General features: G+C 36.6%; 2 protein-coding genes across 2 annotated transcripts; both read left to right on the top strand.

Moving 5' to 3' along the window:
• The first annotated feature begins 1,046 nt into the window (after nucleotides 1-1,046).
• On the top strand, nucleotides 1,047-5,024 carry LOC145792988 (RPM1-interacting protein 4-like). The gene is made up of 4 exons (XM_082875168.1): nucleotides 1,047-1,287; nucleotides 2,792-3,325; nucleotides 4,064-4,255; nucleotides 4,642-5,024. The coding sequence occupies exons 1-4, from the start codon at nucleotides 1,282-1,284 to the stop codon at nucleotides 4,672-4,674; spliced, it is 765 nt and encodes a 254-aa protein (XP_082731294.1). The 5' UTR covers nucleotides 1,047-1,281; the 3' UTR covers nucleotides 4,675-5,024.
• Nucleotides 5,025-6,528: 1,504 nt separating this feature from the next.
• On the top strand, nucleotides 6,529-7,626 carry LOC114300425 (uncharacterized). Its single transcript, XM_028245302.2, has one exon. It carries the CDS (start codon nucleotides 6,529-6,531, stop codon nucleotides 7,624-7,626), a length of 1,098 nt encoding a protein of 365 aa, XP_028101103.2.
• The last annotated feature ends 8,943 nt before the right edge of the window (nucleotides 7,627-16,569 follow it).

Raw genomic sequence — 16,569 nt, 5'->3', positions numbered from 1 at the left:
TGAATTTGATTGGATCTCAGGTTACCTTGGGTTTAATTTTCTGAAATTATATATATATATATATATATTAAATATAAATTAATTGATAAAAATAAACATAAAAAAAACATTTAAAAACTTTTATAAATTATTTTTGCTCTTGTAGATAAAAAGATATAAAAATGATTAATACTTCTGATTTTTTCATTTTTTTTCACAAAACTAACTTTGAAAAACCAAACCAAACCAAACTAACTTTAAAATAATTTTGTAAAAACCAAACCAAATATGGCCGAGATAAACAAACAATTACATAAATAGGAAGAGAATATATATGAAGAATTGTTGACAGGGTGTTTGGGATTAGGTTTTAGGATTGTTTTGTCTGGTTGTAAGAATATAATTAATAAAATTGTTTAGTGAGAAGACAAATTATTATTTTAAATGATAAATTTTTTATTTTTATCCACGGTCGCCAAACTGCTAAACTGTCTGTCACTAGAGGTGTCCAACAATGGCTGGTGGTGGCATTAATATGACCAGATAGATTAATTAGGTGAACAATAAATAAAATAGTGAATAGATAGACACATATAGATAAGAACAATATAATATTTAAATTGTTGTGGTCCGACCTAAAAGATTAAAATAATTAAATTTATGATGCAAGTGCCCTAGCTTTTTAGCATTAAAAATTAGGATAAATTACAATTTTTTGAGATTTACTTAAAATATAAATTATCTCTTATAATTTTAAAAATTATATAATACCTCTTAAAAATTTTAATCTCATAATAAATTATCTTTTTTATTAATAAATTATTAACTCAATTAATAATTTTTAATGATATCAAAAATATATTTTAATTAATAATTATATAGGAGAATAGTTAAAAAAATTATTTATTTTTGTTAATTTTGTAAAATAAAAAAATCTGGTAAGAAATATTTATAATTTTTAAAATTATAAAAAATAATTTATATTTTAAATAAATAATAAGAGATATATTTGTAATTTATCTTAAAAATTACATATTTTTACTCACACCAATCATCACACGCCAAGCTCCGGATTCACACCCTCTCCTCATCACAACAGCTTGTAAAAATACCGACAGCACGTGTGCTTGACTTTTCGAGGAATGGTGTCTGGAAGAGTGACATGACAGGTCAATTGTCAATGGTTGCATCAGTCAACCAATCACTGCTCTCTCTCTCTCTCTCTCTCTCTCTCTTTTCTGAGGTGGGTATCAATTGAATCTACTCAAAGCTCTTCCCCTTTGCCACTTTTTGGGTTTCGTAATGGCAGTGAGTTTTTACTCTTTCCTAATCCTTTTTTTTTTTTAATCTGTCATATTCTTGTTTTGAATCCACTAAATTGCAAAATTGAGATTGAACTAATGGTGCAAAATGTTTTCTTTTTGGATTGTTTCTTCTGTTTATGCTTCGTTTTCCTCAAATTTCGGATGCTCATAGAATTCTTATTAGATTTGAAGTGTTTGGGTTTCATTTGGTGGTTGATGTATTGGTGCAAAACGTTGGATGGGAACAGAGAAAACTAGATTGATTAGATAGGTACACAGAAATTAGGTTGATTTGATACTTGTATTGGTTGAATGAATTGGTTGAATGAATTGTGTAGGTCATGAATTGGTTGAATGAATTGTGTACTGATTGCAATTGCTAAGGATATTGGTTATGATACTTTTTGCTGATTTAACATTGGCTTTTGCTTGGTTGCTGATTCACTGTTTTGATTTTCTTCTCCCTCTCCCTCTCTCTCTCTCTCTCTTTTTATTATATAAAAAATCTTTTTTGATAGTTTAGATATGAGAAGTGATATATTGTTCTGTGAAACAGAAAATGCAAAGATGGAAGGTTGAAAAAAATAGAACAATTATTTGATGTAAATCAAGCATGCACTTCTAAATATTGGGCATTTTTGGATTTTTTAAACATCCATTTGCTTTGTCTTGGGAGAAGAAAGAGTGTGTGTGTGTGTATTTTGGTTGTATAGGAAGGCAAGGAAGAAAAGAAATGGTGGGTCTGGACGAAGATCTCCCCCATCCTATTGGGGATTTTGGCTTCGCATTCAACAGCCAACTTACTGAATAGATTTGATTAGTCTTAGGTTTAATACTTGGACAAGGCATTTAAAATCATTTTGTGGATAAATAGAAAATCGATGATAGATTGCTTAGTTTAGCTCCAATGATGAGCATGGCTTTGATATCTGATTTGAAATGTATTGTTTGCAAAGAAATATTATGCTTTGTGTATTAAAAAGGATTAAAGGAGAGTAAGGATTTGAGAATCTAACATAAACAAGGAGATCAAGTAGTTTGAGGGCTGTGAAGCAGTGCACCAAGGATAGTACCTTGGCTATTTTTGCGTCATATTATGGATTTCAAAGAAAATAAGCTCTAGGGTCGTTGATTCTGTTGATTAGAACAAGCCAATACATTACATATGTTTGTAGGAGACAAACTAGGCGACGAAGAAAACTTACTGGCCAAGTAATCTGGATTTTGTCTTGCAAAAGAAAGGTTATGGAGTTAACTGGAGAAAATCTATTCACGGTTACTTGTCCTCTTGCAATTTGTCTGTTATACTTAATAGTAAGGTGGGTGCTAGTTTTAAGGTCTGTAGGTATTGCTCATTTTTCACAATTTTCTTGTCTCATGGGGAATGGGGGAACATTCCTTATGTAAGGATCACTTCATTGTCTATCTCTTATTCCTCTCATGGAGTTTCAATTTGATTTAATGGATCATGTATGTATGTGTTTGTTTAACAACCTTTTTCCTTGCAGCAACACTCACAAGCGCCAAAGTTTGGCAACTGGGAAAGTGAAGAAAACGTTTCTTATACAGAATATTTTGAGAACAAAAGAAAGCCTAAAGGTGGTGGAAGGAAGAACCCAAATGGCCCTCGGGATAATACACCTCCAGTTCAAGCCCCTCCACAACAAGGAGCCGAATTGAAGGGCCAAATGGACACAGAAGCAATAACATCAAAGCATGAGCTGAGGACAAGTCACGAAGATGTCAAGATACGGAGACTAACTGATTCTCCATTGCACATTGACACCGTAGGTCAAACGTCTCACGGTGGCACAAGCCCTGGTGAAACCCCAAAAAGGGTTACACGGAAAAGTGCAGGTTCTGATCACAGCATTGATCACTCACCGCTGCACCCTCATTACCAGGCAAGGGTTGGACGTAAAGTTAGTGGAGTTTCTTCTCCTTCGTTGGAAAAGAAGGGTTCATCTGAAGGCAGCCATGGACTATCTCCCTCCACTCCTGGAAGATCCCGATTGAGATCAGTTACTCGAGGAGACAACACTGTAAATTATTCTTTCCCTGATATCTCATTATCTAAATTCTCAATTTGCACTAGTGCTCACATGTGCATGTGCCTATGTAATTCTTATTAGAGAATTAATTCTACATGTTCATTTGAATGCTCTGATTGATTGCTGAGAAATTGTAGGAAAATAAAAGAAAACTTGGATATGTCGGCTAATATCTGCTGGAACGTTCCAAGTTCTCTTATCATGCTTCTTAGCAATCAAATGGAAGATTAGACATGACAAGAGGGCAGCATGGAGAAACTTTGGACTAGTGAAGAATGCTTTGTAAACTCTGCTCGTAAAGAATCATTTCAGTTATTTCTTACCTTGGGGCCATTTTGTGTGGCTTTAAATGGTTAATTGAATCAGATATCTAAGTTACAAAATTTAAAAGATCGCTGGTGACTTCTGGAAATTGGTTTTCTGTCTTCTCTTGCCCTTAATTAGCAGAGCATAACATTGCTTTGGCTATTTTCAAAGAGGTTAAGCAAGTCTTTTAACTATCAATTGGATCCATGGAAGAGTTTGAGGAAATGGCAACTTAGAATAACATGTTGGACACTCCAAGCTGCCAAAGTTTCCAACATAGTGCCTTAAATTTTCTCTACTCTGGTGATCTTTATACAATTTTTTTTTTTTCTTTTCTTTTTTTATTATTACAAGAGATCCCCATACATAGAAAATATGTTATCACTTAATTTGAAGGCATGTGATGCTTGTTTGATGTGGCAGGCCGATCACAGTCCTGTGGTTCCCAAATTTGGTGACTGGGACGAGAGTGACCCCACTTCAGCCGAACATTATTCTCACATATTCAACAAAGTGCGAGAGGAGAAACAGATTGGGGAAGGAAAGGTTCCTGGCATTGCAACCGAGACCTCTTATTCCACTGGGCAGAAGCAATATGGGAATGACAATTCCAAGGTCTGTGAGTCCCATCTATTAAGTTTTCAATTCCTCTACAATTGTTGCAATTGCAATTGCAATCACATAGCTGAGACATTATGGTATTTAGATCGCATGAAAATTAGTAATTTTTTGTCATTAATCAATTGCAACAATTGCAGAGGAGAAAAACCCTCTATTTAAAAAGCCCATTTAGTAAATGCTAAGCAAATAGAATTTCTATACATAAATCTTATATGGAGTGGGGTATGGGGTGACGTTTTTGATATTATGAATCACAGTGATGGGCTTTCGATTTCAGTTGAATGGATATATGAAAATTTTGTATATAAATTGCACTTGTATAGCATTAATCATTAAGTTGTTATGCAACTTTCCTAACCCAATCTCTCTCTCTCACACAGAGCTGTTGCTGCTTTCCATGGGGCAGAAGATGAAATCAAAAGTACATGGGTGGGACTTTGAAAATTGTGTTATATATATAGAGTGAACATTCAAGTAAATGCATTCTTTGTTTTGTGCTTTCAGTGACAAGTGAGGAGACAAAAAGGTTCAAAGTGGAAAACATCTTATGCTTCCCCCACCCCCTTGTGTGTAGTTTTTTCCTTCACTTTGTATTTCCTGTTATATGCAATAAGCAAAACTCCGAGATGTGTAATTTTGGTTTCTCTGTTACTTGTTCATCAGCCAAACAAGCCTCAATATGGATCCCCATGTTTTTTTAGAAGCCAGAATGTAACCTCTTGTTTTGGGTATTATTGGAATGCAAGTTGCGGATCTGAATTAATTTGGATCTTTTAGCAGAACAAATCTGATTTGTTCGGTCGGTCGCCCGAAAATGGCTGAATAAATCAAGTTTGTTCCAACCGAACAAATCAGATAGCAAAGATAATGATTGATGTGGATTAGGGTTTAATGTTAGGGGTGAGATTAGTTTTGAAATTATAAGGATAGTAAATAGATGAAATAGAAATTTGAATTGTATAAAAAGAAAATGGGTGTGAGACAATTTCGTGGTGTAAATAAAATTTCAGTCAGTTTTCATCGGGAAATTTTATTTATACTCGAAAGGTTATTAAGTACGATCAATTTCTTAATACACCCTATTATTTTTTTTCAAATTATCTTTTAAAGTACACTCAAATAATAAATAAATCAAAAACCTTAAATTAAATCACTTTGAAAAGCATGGTGCCTCTACAATATCAATTGAATCCCTTAATATCAACTGTTGATATGGTTAATGGGGTCAAGGAGGTGGAGCAGAGGGTGGGTTTGCTTATTCATGATTTGCTTCGGTTAGGAATGTGACTATGCTATGGCGGAAGGGTTGGGAATAAAATTGCTCATTTGATGGCTAAGTTTGGAATTAATGGAAGTGGGTGCTGTACTCGGGAGGGTGTCCCTCCTTCATGGTTGTTGGACTCTCTGAGGAGTGAGGGTAGTGCTGTGTATTATGTTTCAACTATCTATAATATTTTTGATCTGATTCTAATAAAAATATATATATATATATATATTTATTGTTTGATTTTTTTTTTTCAATTTGTAAATGATAAAACAATAAGAAATAATGACGTTTATGATAATGGTGAGTTTTAGTAAGGTGAATTACAGTTTTAGAGTGAGCAAGAAAATGAAGACAAAATAATTGAAATTTAAAAAAAAAAAAGATGAAGATAGTTGAATATACAAAATACCTATAAATATTTGGATGTACCATAAAAAAAACGGTGGTGCTACATGCACCAATTAGTATACTAACTAATGTATTAACACTAGTTAGAGCATCTCCAACGGTTAACCTAATATTTCACCAAATCTGAGTTAAAAAATGGTCATTTCCTTAATTTGATACTTCACGCTCCAACGGTTCACCTTCATCAAATCTCATTCAGAACAACCGGATGGTCGACCGGCTGGTCGACCGGGTAGAGGAAATTTTTTTTTTTTTTTAACCTTTCTGAACTGTTTGAACCAACCACTGAACTGTTTGAACCAACCAACGTGAACTGACCGATGTGAACTGGTAGGGGGCGACCGGTTGGTTGACCGGCCGGTTAACCGCCCGGTCGACCGGTAATCTTTATTTATTTTTTATTTTTTTTTTTGATTTCCCTCCATTTCTGTTCCTAATTCTTTTCCTATTTGTTTTTCCCTCCATTGGTTTACCCGTAATAATTATTTTCTTCTAAAATCTCATATAAACACATTATTATTTATATGCCAGACAACTACACAAGGATCATAGCCTAAACACAAGGATTATATCTTAAACAAAACAGAGGGTAATGGATACTTTGAAATCCATGATATTTACTTCATTTTCATCCTCTTCTTCTTCCTCCTCCTCTGATGAGGAGTCTGATGATGAATATATGATCACACTTTTAGCAGCTTATGAGCAGAATACCAGTAGTATGCTTCAGATTCTTAAGTCAAGTGATAGCTCAAAGAAAATAGGGGGTTTTATTGTAGGTCACAAGTATATACGCAGAGATAGAAGGCAAGGTCATGACAGATTGTTTGCAGATTATTTTGCTGCAAATCCAGTGTATTCAGCTACAATATTTCGGAGACGTTTTCGAATGCGTCGTCCTTTGTATTTGCGAATTTTGAATGCAATCGAAGCACACAATTCATATTTTATTCAAAAACAAGATGTAGCTCATGTAGTTGGATTATCTGCCCTACAAAAAATGACTTCAGCGATGAGAATATTATCATGCGGTGTCGCAGCAGATGCAATTGATGATTACATACGTATTGGGGAAAGCACTGCGATTCAAAGTTTGCAACAATTTTGTTATTCAGTGATTGAAATCTTTGGAGTAGAATATCTGAGATCTCCGACACCAACTGACATTGCTAGGTTGCTTGCTATTGGCGAGATTCGGGGGTTTCCGGGTATGTTGGGAAGTTTAGATTGCATGCATTGGGAGTGGAAAAATTGTCCAAAAGCATGGCAAGGTCAATACGTAGGCCATCAAAAAAAGCCAACCATTATTCTTGAAGTAGTAGCTTCTTATGACTTATGGATTTGGCATGCATTTTTTGGAATGCCTGGGTCACATAATGACTTGAATGTATTAGACCGGTCACCTTTGTTTTCTGATCTTGCCCAAGGTAAGGCTCCCCCTGTCCACTACACTGTTAATGGACATACTTACGATATAGGTTATTACCTTGCCGATGGTATATACCCTCAATGGGCAACACTGGTTCAAACAATTTCTTCTCCCCAAGGAGCAAAGAGACAACATTTTGCAATGATGCAAGAGTCTGCCAGGAAAGATGTAGAGCGAGCATTCAGAGTCCTCCAATCTCGATTCGCAATTATAGGTGGTGCTGTACGTTTTTGGGATCCAAAAATGCTTGCCAACATATGAAGACTTGCATTATATTACACAATATGATTGTTGAAGATGAGAGGGAGGAGCACCTTGATTTTGATTCTGAAATTTCATCTACCAACACACCAGTGCAACTTTCCTCTACTCCTACCAATGACTTTGAATCATTTTTGTCTCGTCATTTAGGTATTAGGGATAAAAATGCATATCATACCCTCCGTAATGATTTAATAGAACAGGTGGCATCTTCGCGGTGAAAACTAGATTCACCACAGATATATTTTGTAATTTTGTTTAGTAAAGAAATAGAATGTTGTCTTGTTTGTAATCTTCATTATGATGCACTATATTAACCAAGTAACGCAGAAGTTATGTGATTAGATGTGCTATTGTGGTGATCCAATCTTCAATATTCATAATTGTTCTCTGTTCAATTTATAACAATCATCAAAATAATTTCTTTCAGTATGACAATTCTGTTTTGGAGTTCTATAATTTTGTTTTGCAGTTGCAAGTTTGGTTCACTATTGATTCCCCAATAAGTCTAGGAACACAAATATGAAATATAAAATATGACATATATGTTTTACATGAAATGAGTCTTATATGTGGATCTCATATCATGTACATCACATTTCATATGAGACATATGTGTCTCGTGTTTTGTATTTATATTCCTACCATTACTCATTGATTCCCTTCCATCCTTAAACAGTGAATCACACATTTCCTAAGAATCTTCAATCTTTTATGAAATTAAAATTTGATGACAAATTTGGTAAAAATCACCTCCAATCTACATCAAACTTGTATTAAATCAAACTTTTACATTTCTTTCATCAAATCAAGGCAAAAAAAAGCTTTTTACCAAATTTGTGATTCTCAAACTTTTGGGAATAGGTTTGGAATTTTTAAAAAGATTTGATGATTAAGGGTTTGGCATTTTTAAGAAGCGAGGATTGGAGCATTCAATTTTTTCATCAAATGAAGCATTCAATTAATTAAGGGTCTGGCTCATGGGATTCATCATGCATGCCATTATTTGTGCATTCGAATAATTACTTTTGTAAGGATTTATCTTCAATATTTATAATTGGACTGATTGCATGCATTTCAGTATGTATATTCAATGTATTTGTATGTATATTTGTTTTAAATTCAATGCATTTTCATTATTTGTGCATACATTATGTATGCATTATTCAATGTATTTATGCCATACATTATTTGTGCATTATTTGTGGCATTAATTATTTGTGCCATTCCGTAAATTATTGATGTTGATGCATTGAACATTCAACCTACTTTTCTGCCACATTGAACATTTAACCTACAGTCATTGTACTATATGTGGCAAATCATCTATTGAACCACCTACCATTCAGAAGATCACACCACCTACAATTCATTATATGAACCACCTATCAATTCAACCACCTACCATCCTCTATATCAGCTCAACACATGCCATCACCACATTCACATTTCACATGTTTTCACTGAAGCCCTCTAACCACACACTCTACATTTTCAAGTGTGAATCCACATCATCACGAAAGCAGCATCAGTAGGAACAGAGGAACAAGGCAGGATCATCAAAACAGAACAAAAAGGCAGCATTAAAAGAGCAAGGTGATTCGCGGGGCAACCGGTTGGGCAACCAGTTGGGCAACCGGCCCTTTCAATTTTTTTTTTTTTTTTTCCCTTCCAGTGTGCATGCCACTCAATTGTTCAACTGGTTTACAGAAGACAGGAACATAATTTCACTATATGTTACTTTCATGTTTTCTAAATTAATGTAGTTTATTAAAACCTGCACCGCACAATAATTGCATTTTAAGTTTCATTTGATGTTACTTTCTTGTTTTGAAAATGCATGTAATTTATTAAAACCTCAACCACAGAACATGAGTTTATTTACTTTCATGTTTTGAAAATGAATGTTTTTTACTTTCATGTTTTGAAAATTAATATAGTTTATTTAAACCTCAACCATAGAACAAGAGTTTACTTTAATGTTTTTTAAATGACATTAGTTTATTAAAACCTCAACTATAGAACAAGATTTTGATTTTTTCTTCATGTTACTTTAATGTTTTTAAAATGAATATAGTTTATTAAAACCTGAACTACAGAACAAGATTTTGATTTTCACTTGATGTTACTTTGTAGTTCTATAAAATGAATGTAGTTCACTAAAACCTGAACTACAATACTGAATTTTCAGTGTGCATGTTTTATTAAAACATGAGCTACATTCGTTTGATATGTACTGAATAGAGAGTCTGCATGCTTTATACTACATTACTATGTTCTTAAATTTTCAGTGGCCATGCTTCATTAAAAATACATGTCTACATGTTAATTCTAAGTTCATGTTTTCAGTAAGCATTTTAAAAGACAGTGTTTATGTTAATTACTTCATTATAGCACATTTTTATTAAAATTCAACAGATATTTACATCATGCCTAGAACTAAAAGAGTGAGAACAGAAGCTGGTGAAAGTTCTAACCCTCAACGACGCGAACAACAGCAGCCTCAAAATCAGTCATATCCTACAGATGAATTTCTCAGTGAAAGTCATGAACTAGCCTTTCAAAATTTCTCAAGCCGACCTATTGTAACAGGGAGGAGGGTCAATCTGCCACCTCAATATGATGCACTGCTAGTTAGTAAACTTGAATCAATAGGATGGCTAAATTTAATTAATTTACCCCAAAAGGTATATCCACGACTAGTATCCCTTTTTTATGTTCACCTAAGAGTTACTCATGAAGAAGATGGAAATTTTACTCTTTTGTCATATGTGAAAGGAAAGGGTGTACAGTTTGATGTTCCTACTTTGGCACGCATTGTTGGAGTTGAGGTAGGTGATGAAAATACCTATTTTCAGACTGAGGCTGAGTTAGTTAATATTGTCGGTAATGGTACTGATGTATATACTACTATATGTCAGAACAGATTTACTGGAACTAGTCTACAAGTAAGACATTTAAAATCTTATCTTCGGATCCTCCATCGGTGGATTGTAGAAAATGTCACTTCGAAAAAAGGACATCATGATGCGGTCCCATATTTTAATGCCTATTTGTTATACTGTTTTGAGGTTGGGCAGAAGTTAGATTTGTCTTATATAATTATGAAAGAAATGGTGCTGGCAAATCAAGAAATGGGCCGGTCATTACTGTTTGGGGCACTATTGACAAAAATTTTCAAATATTTTAAGGTTCATCTTGCAAATGAAATGGAGATCAAAATCCGTTCGCCCATTACGCAATATACTGTGAATCGTGCTGGTGCAGCCGTCAATTTAATGGGAAATGATAATGCTGCAGAAGATTCAGAGGATGAAGTCCCACCAGATGATGGTCCACAAGATCCTCCTGTCTATAGCGACCCCGGTCTTTTCCCATTTGATTATTGTATCCGGACTTAGGTTCCGTATATTCTGCCATTGTATATTGTTGTTGTCGTCCTTTATTTTCTCATTTGGAGTTATAGGATGTGTTGGGCAGGTTTGTTTTAGGTTGGTTGGGTTAGTAAACCAAGTGATGCTGTCCAGTTTTTGGGTTGGTCGCTCGAGCGAGGGATTGGTAGCTCGAGCGAGGGTTGTATTTTGTGTCTTCTGGCTCGATCCAGCTTTTCTTCGCTCGAGCGAGCGATTGCGGCTAGTATAGGCCTGAGGGCAGTGTTTCTTCGCTCGAGCGAGATTTCCTTCGCTCGAGCTAGAATCCTGTCGCTCGAGCGTGCTCCTGGGTTGCAGACCTGAAGCATTGCATTCTTGGCTCGAGCGAGGTTTTCTTCGCTCGAGCGAGGGTTTCGTGTGTCTGGTCGCTCGAGCGACCAAGTGTTCGCTCGAGCGAGCCTGTCGGGTTTATATACGCAGCAGCGGTTTTTAAAACGTTTTTTCACATTCTTTTGATCCCAAAACCCTAGTTCCGAGTTCTCTCTTCCTCTACTCAGTTTCTCTCTTAGGTTTCATCACCTTTTAGGGTGTTTCTACCCTAGTTGCTTTATTAAAAAGATAGAGTGAGTTGAGAGCTTCGTTTTAATCTGAGAGTTTGTTGTTTTGGAGCACTTGGGTTTTTGGGTCATCATCTCCGTCTTCTCCATTCGGGTTATCTTCTTCGAGGTAGGGATTTCCTACTCCATTTTATAAGTTTTGTTCTAAATTTTGGTATATTGATATGTTGGGGCTACTTTGATAATTTTGGGAAAAACCCTAGTTGTATTAATAAATTAATTTGTATAATTAATTTAAGGGAATTGGGGAAATTGGTTAAATTCATGAAATTGAGAAATTCATTGATTAAATGGTGTTGTTGGATAATTGAAATCACTTGCCTATTGAATTGTTGATATATTTATTTCCAGTCTAGAAATAACTGTTTTGGGCTATCGGTGGAGGATAGTCGTGATTGTTGTAGACATTGCATGTGGATTAGGAATAACTGAAACTAATCACATTGGTTAAGTCATTAATTTTGACTATTGGATTAATACAGAAAATACGTGTATTGATTGAGCATTGCATTTGCATATTGTGTGGGAGGAGATAGGGGATGTACTCCACGGTTTAGGGGAAGATAGGGGATGGACCTCTAAACCGGATTTTGTTTGGGAGGAGATAGGGGATGGACTCCATTAGCATCACTATTATGTGTGCTTATTATATTGAAGTGTTTTTACATGTTATTGATACAACACTAAAATGTGTATCAAATGGGAAGTATGAAGTGTTTTGATATGAGCCTGAGTCTCATCTGTGTTGTTGATATTGGAAGTAATGTGAATATGTTATATAATTCATTGTTGTAAGTTTGGCCAGGTTCTGAGCCTTATTGATAATAATGAGAATTGAAACATGTCATTGACGTTAGTGTCATGAGCCTGTATTAAGTCATAATTGATTATCTTGGTTAATCATCTATTGAATGCTATAGCTTTATTCAATGCTTATATTTGGTTTAGTATTTTTCTACTGGGCTGTGGCTCACCCTTCATGGGAACATCATTTTCAGGTCCAGGTGATAAACTACCTCCAAGGACTTAGCTTGGAAGGATTTGGATTTTGAAGACTATCTTTAGTTATTCGTTTTTATTTGATAAACATTCAAGCCTAGGGCTTTATTTGTATTTGAGTTAGAACTCATATTTTTGTGTCCAAGTGTTAGCTTGAAAAGATTTAAGCCCATAGGGCATTTAATTTGATGTTACATGTAATGTTTTTATTTAGTAATACTCTGATGAATGAGATAATGAATTGTTTTCTGTTAATATTTCATGTCAATGAAATATATATAATGGGTTTATTTTGAGGGCGTGACAACTTGGTATCAGAGCGTACCGGGTTTGAATACTTTGGGTACGTGGGAAGTGATTAGCATCACAATGGGTTCGTCTCGTTTGATAGAGACTTAGTGTAATGTTATATGCTTACATGATAACTTGTTTATGTGACTATGTGGGTATGGAATGTAGTTCCTAGGATGGTGATTGGACCCTTGAGTTTCTAGTAGTCTTGTTGGAAAGGCACTTGATCAATGCTGCTTCCAACCGGAACTATAGTAACGCTTTGGGACTATCATTATCCGGGAATGAAATTCGTAGGTGCTTATGTGATTATGTGTTTACGTGGAATGAATTATTGTTGTCCAATGCATTAGGACGCGAGTGTTTAGCTTCGGCACATTTATTAATGTGCTAACGTCTTTGTTTCCTTTATTAGAATGTCAGGACGAGGACGAGGACGCGGTAGGCGTGGTAGGCCGGGTAGGCAGGAGGTGCCTGTGCCAGAGGAGATTCCGGCAGTTTAGGAGGGAATTGGCCAGGCCAATGTGGCCGAGCCAGTAGGCCAGCAGGCTATGGGCGCTCTAGCCCGAGAGATAGCAGGGGCGTTCAGGGAGTCAGTAGGCATTCTCATAGCTGAGAATCAAGCTCGGGATGTTGCTGCAGATGCAGGACCTTCCTTTCTGAAGAGGGAGTTCTTCCGGTCTAATCTGAATGAATTTGTGGGTGATCCTAAAGAGCCGCTTAAGGCAGATGAATGGCTCGAACAGACAACGAAGACGTTTGAGATGCTTGGCATCGAAGACGAGGGGTTGAAAGTGACCTTGGCATCTTTCCAGTTGAAGGGGGATGCGGGTCAGTGGTGGAATGTAACAACCCTCATACTGTTTACCGATTAATGACTGATTAACCGCTAATTACTGTTAACCGAGACTGATTTTGACTGATAATTGAACTACCTAAGGTACTGAACTGACTGACTGAAAACTGGAATCGAATTGACTGAGTATGTGTGTGTTAAATTGTGTTCTATCTGTTTGACTGTTTGACTATCTGTTCCTGTTTGTATGTTTAAACTGCTAATTGAAGGCCTTATCGGCGGCCGAATTAGAAATCGACTGATGTTCCGTGACCCTCATAATTTATGTGATTTTGTGGTGTATTTACCTGAAAACTGATTAGGTATGATTAAATTAGATTAAAATATGCTAATTAAAGAGTTGAACTTAATTACCGTTTTGCCCTTGAGTGGGCCACTACCTCTACACTTTGAGCTCATTATACTTGAGCCAAACACATTTGCTCAGCCATTTCTTCTTGTTCTAGCCGAATTTAGAGAGAGAGGAAGTGAGAGTCTTGAGTTCATTTCAATATTGCTTAGAATTTGAAGAGAATTGAAGGTTGATTGTTGCTTTGTGGTCCTACACTTGGAATTGAGGCTCTAGGTAAGGGAACTCAACCTTTATTGATGTGTTTGAGCTAGTTCTTGCATGAGTCATGCTTCGTTGTAGAACTAAGTCATATTTTGGTTCATTGTTGTTGATTTGAAGCTCATTTCATGCATGCATGTTTGTATTGTAGATGTTTGAGTTGTTTTCATGGCAAAGGGTTACATGCATGTTCATAATCATGTTTAAGTCCATGATTTCACCATGTTTTGAAAAGAATTGGCTCCTGAGAGCATCAAATTGAAGCTTCAAAATGGTTTGAATTCATGCATGTTTGCATGTTCATCTTGTGCTTGAGAAATGGTTTAAATTGGGTTTGAATTAAACACCCTTGGGCTTTGATTTCTTAAAATTGAGCTTTGAAACATGATATCCTATGTGTTTATAAATGTTTTCCAGAAAATGGGCCCAAGAGGATTGGTTTTGATGCTTTTGAGCTTGGTTTTGGACCTGGAGCTCGAATCTGGGATTTCCAGATTTCCGTCGTCCGCTCGAGCGGGGGAAGTGCCGCTCGAGCGGGAAAATCGAGCTTCCAGCATCTTGCACTGTTTTACAGTCCGCTCGAGCGGAGGATTGGGCGCTCGAGCGGAGTCATGTCTCAAGCTCGAGCGGGCGTCGAGCGGGGATTTCACCCATCCAGTACCTTTACAGTACGCTCGAGCGGGAAAGTTTGCGCTCGAGCGAGTACCTTTGTTTGCCTTTACGCTCGAGCGGGGAAACCTGAGCTCGAGCGGGACTCTGTTTTTCTGAAAATCCTGAAAATGCTTTTAAATGTGCATTTTTGCATCCTCATCCCATCCTAGGTATTCTTAGGCCTAGTTTAAGGCATTTAGATGAGGATATCGTTGTAGAACACACCAAGGCAAATTAGGGATTAAGTTACGATATTTCCCAACTGTGTAGCTTAGTGTGTGTTCAACCTGTGAACTGTGTAGGGTTGGCAACTGGGGAGACACGCTCTAGCATACTGTAGCCAAGAACTCTGTGAGTAACAATTGTGTAAAGATATGTTCAACTGATATCTTTTGAATACTGAACTGAACTGTTTACTGAACTGGTATTATTTACTGAATGAATGTATGTCCTTTATTTCTGAACTGTACTGTGGCATCCTTAGTACTTACTGTTTACTGTTACTGTTACTGCGACAGAATTCTCTGTCGGTTCCCTCGTGGAACCACTACTGTTTACTGACTGATGGCCATCATTACTGTTCGGTCTTTTAAGACCTACTGTTACTGTTATGCTAATGGATGTACCACATATGACTGTTTACTGTACTGAACAACTGAAATACTGATTGAATTGAACTGTTTTCATCACTGTAAGGACATTCATTCTAAACCCCTTTACGCATTATGTTATTCACTGGGCTTTAGCTCACTGCTCATATATATATGTAGGTGTACAGGCACCAGATCGGAGCTAGGAGCGTCAGGGTAACTCCAGTTTTGTCAAGCCAGCCTTTGTGCCTCACTGCGAGGTTCCAAGTTGCCATGCTATGGCTTGGGGGTGTTTTGTTTGTTTTCCCCCACCTGTCTTCATACTGTCTAACTGTTCTGTATAGACTGAATGTTTACCGTACTGTTATCAAGGGATTAGGTCCCTGTTCTGTGTGACTGTAAATTTTGTATAGACCGTACTGTTTTGTACAGACGGAATGTTTTCTGTACTGTTATGTAGGGTTGAGTCCCTAGTTTGAATGAATGTCAATATTGTACATACTGTTCTGTACTGTTTATGTATGAATGCATGGAAAATCTTTTGCATACAGACTGTCACAGCTCATTGGACATTGTTTAATTACTGTATTGGCTTCCGCCAGGCCCTGTACTCTGTTTTACTGTATTACTGTTAAGCAGGCCTTCGGTAATCTCGGATTACTGGCCGATTACGGTGCTAAACCCATAGGGCCGGGTTTGGGTCGTGACATGGAAGTTCACTAAGGGTCGTATAGGAGGTACATGGGAGGCTTTTGTGAATGCTTTCCAGGAGAAGTTCTTATCTCCAGCAGTCAGGGAGAAGCTGAGAGACCAGTTTTGTCAGCTTAAGCAGTCGAGTTCTTCAGTGGCCGAGTTTGAGGCTGCATTTACTAGCTTGTCCAGGTTTGCACCTGAGTTGGTGGCGTCTGAGGAACGCCGTTGTATCGAGTTTGAGAAGAAGTTGAGGCGTGGCCTCAAGCTGAGAGTTGGGGGAACTATGATTCGGGATTATGGGCGTATGGTTAATGCTGCAGCCCAC

The sequence above is a fragment of the Camellia sinensis genome, chromosome 6, assembly GCF_055761805.1.
Source record: "Camellia sinensis isolate YWXY chromosome 6, ASM5576180v1, whole genome shotgun sequence".
Classification (NCBI taxonomy): domain Eukaryota; kingdom Viridiplantae; phylum Streptophyta; class Magnoliopsida; order Ericales; family Theaceae; genus Camellia; species Camellia sinensis.
Note: the sequence above shows the minus strand (reverse complement) of the source record. Positions and strands in the feature narration are given on the sequence as shown.

Bases quoted from the DNA above. Each gene is read 5' to 3' on its own strand.
- LOC114300425 (XM_028245302.2), top strand. From the start codon at position 6,529: ATGGATACTTTGAAATCCATGATATTTACTTCATTTTCATCCTCTTCT.
- LOC145792988 (XM_082875168.1), top strand. The intron at 3,326-4,063 runs GTAAATTATTCT...TTGATGTGGCAG, and splicing joins TTACTCGAGGAGACAACACT to GCCGATCACAGTCCTGTGGT. The intron at 4,256-4,641 runs GTCTGTGAGTCC...TCTCTCACACAG, and splicing joins ATGGGAATGACAATTCCAAG to AGCTGTTGCTGCTTTCCATG.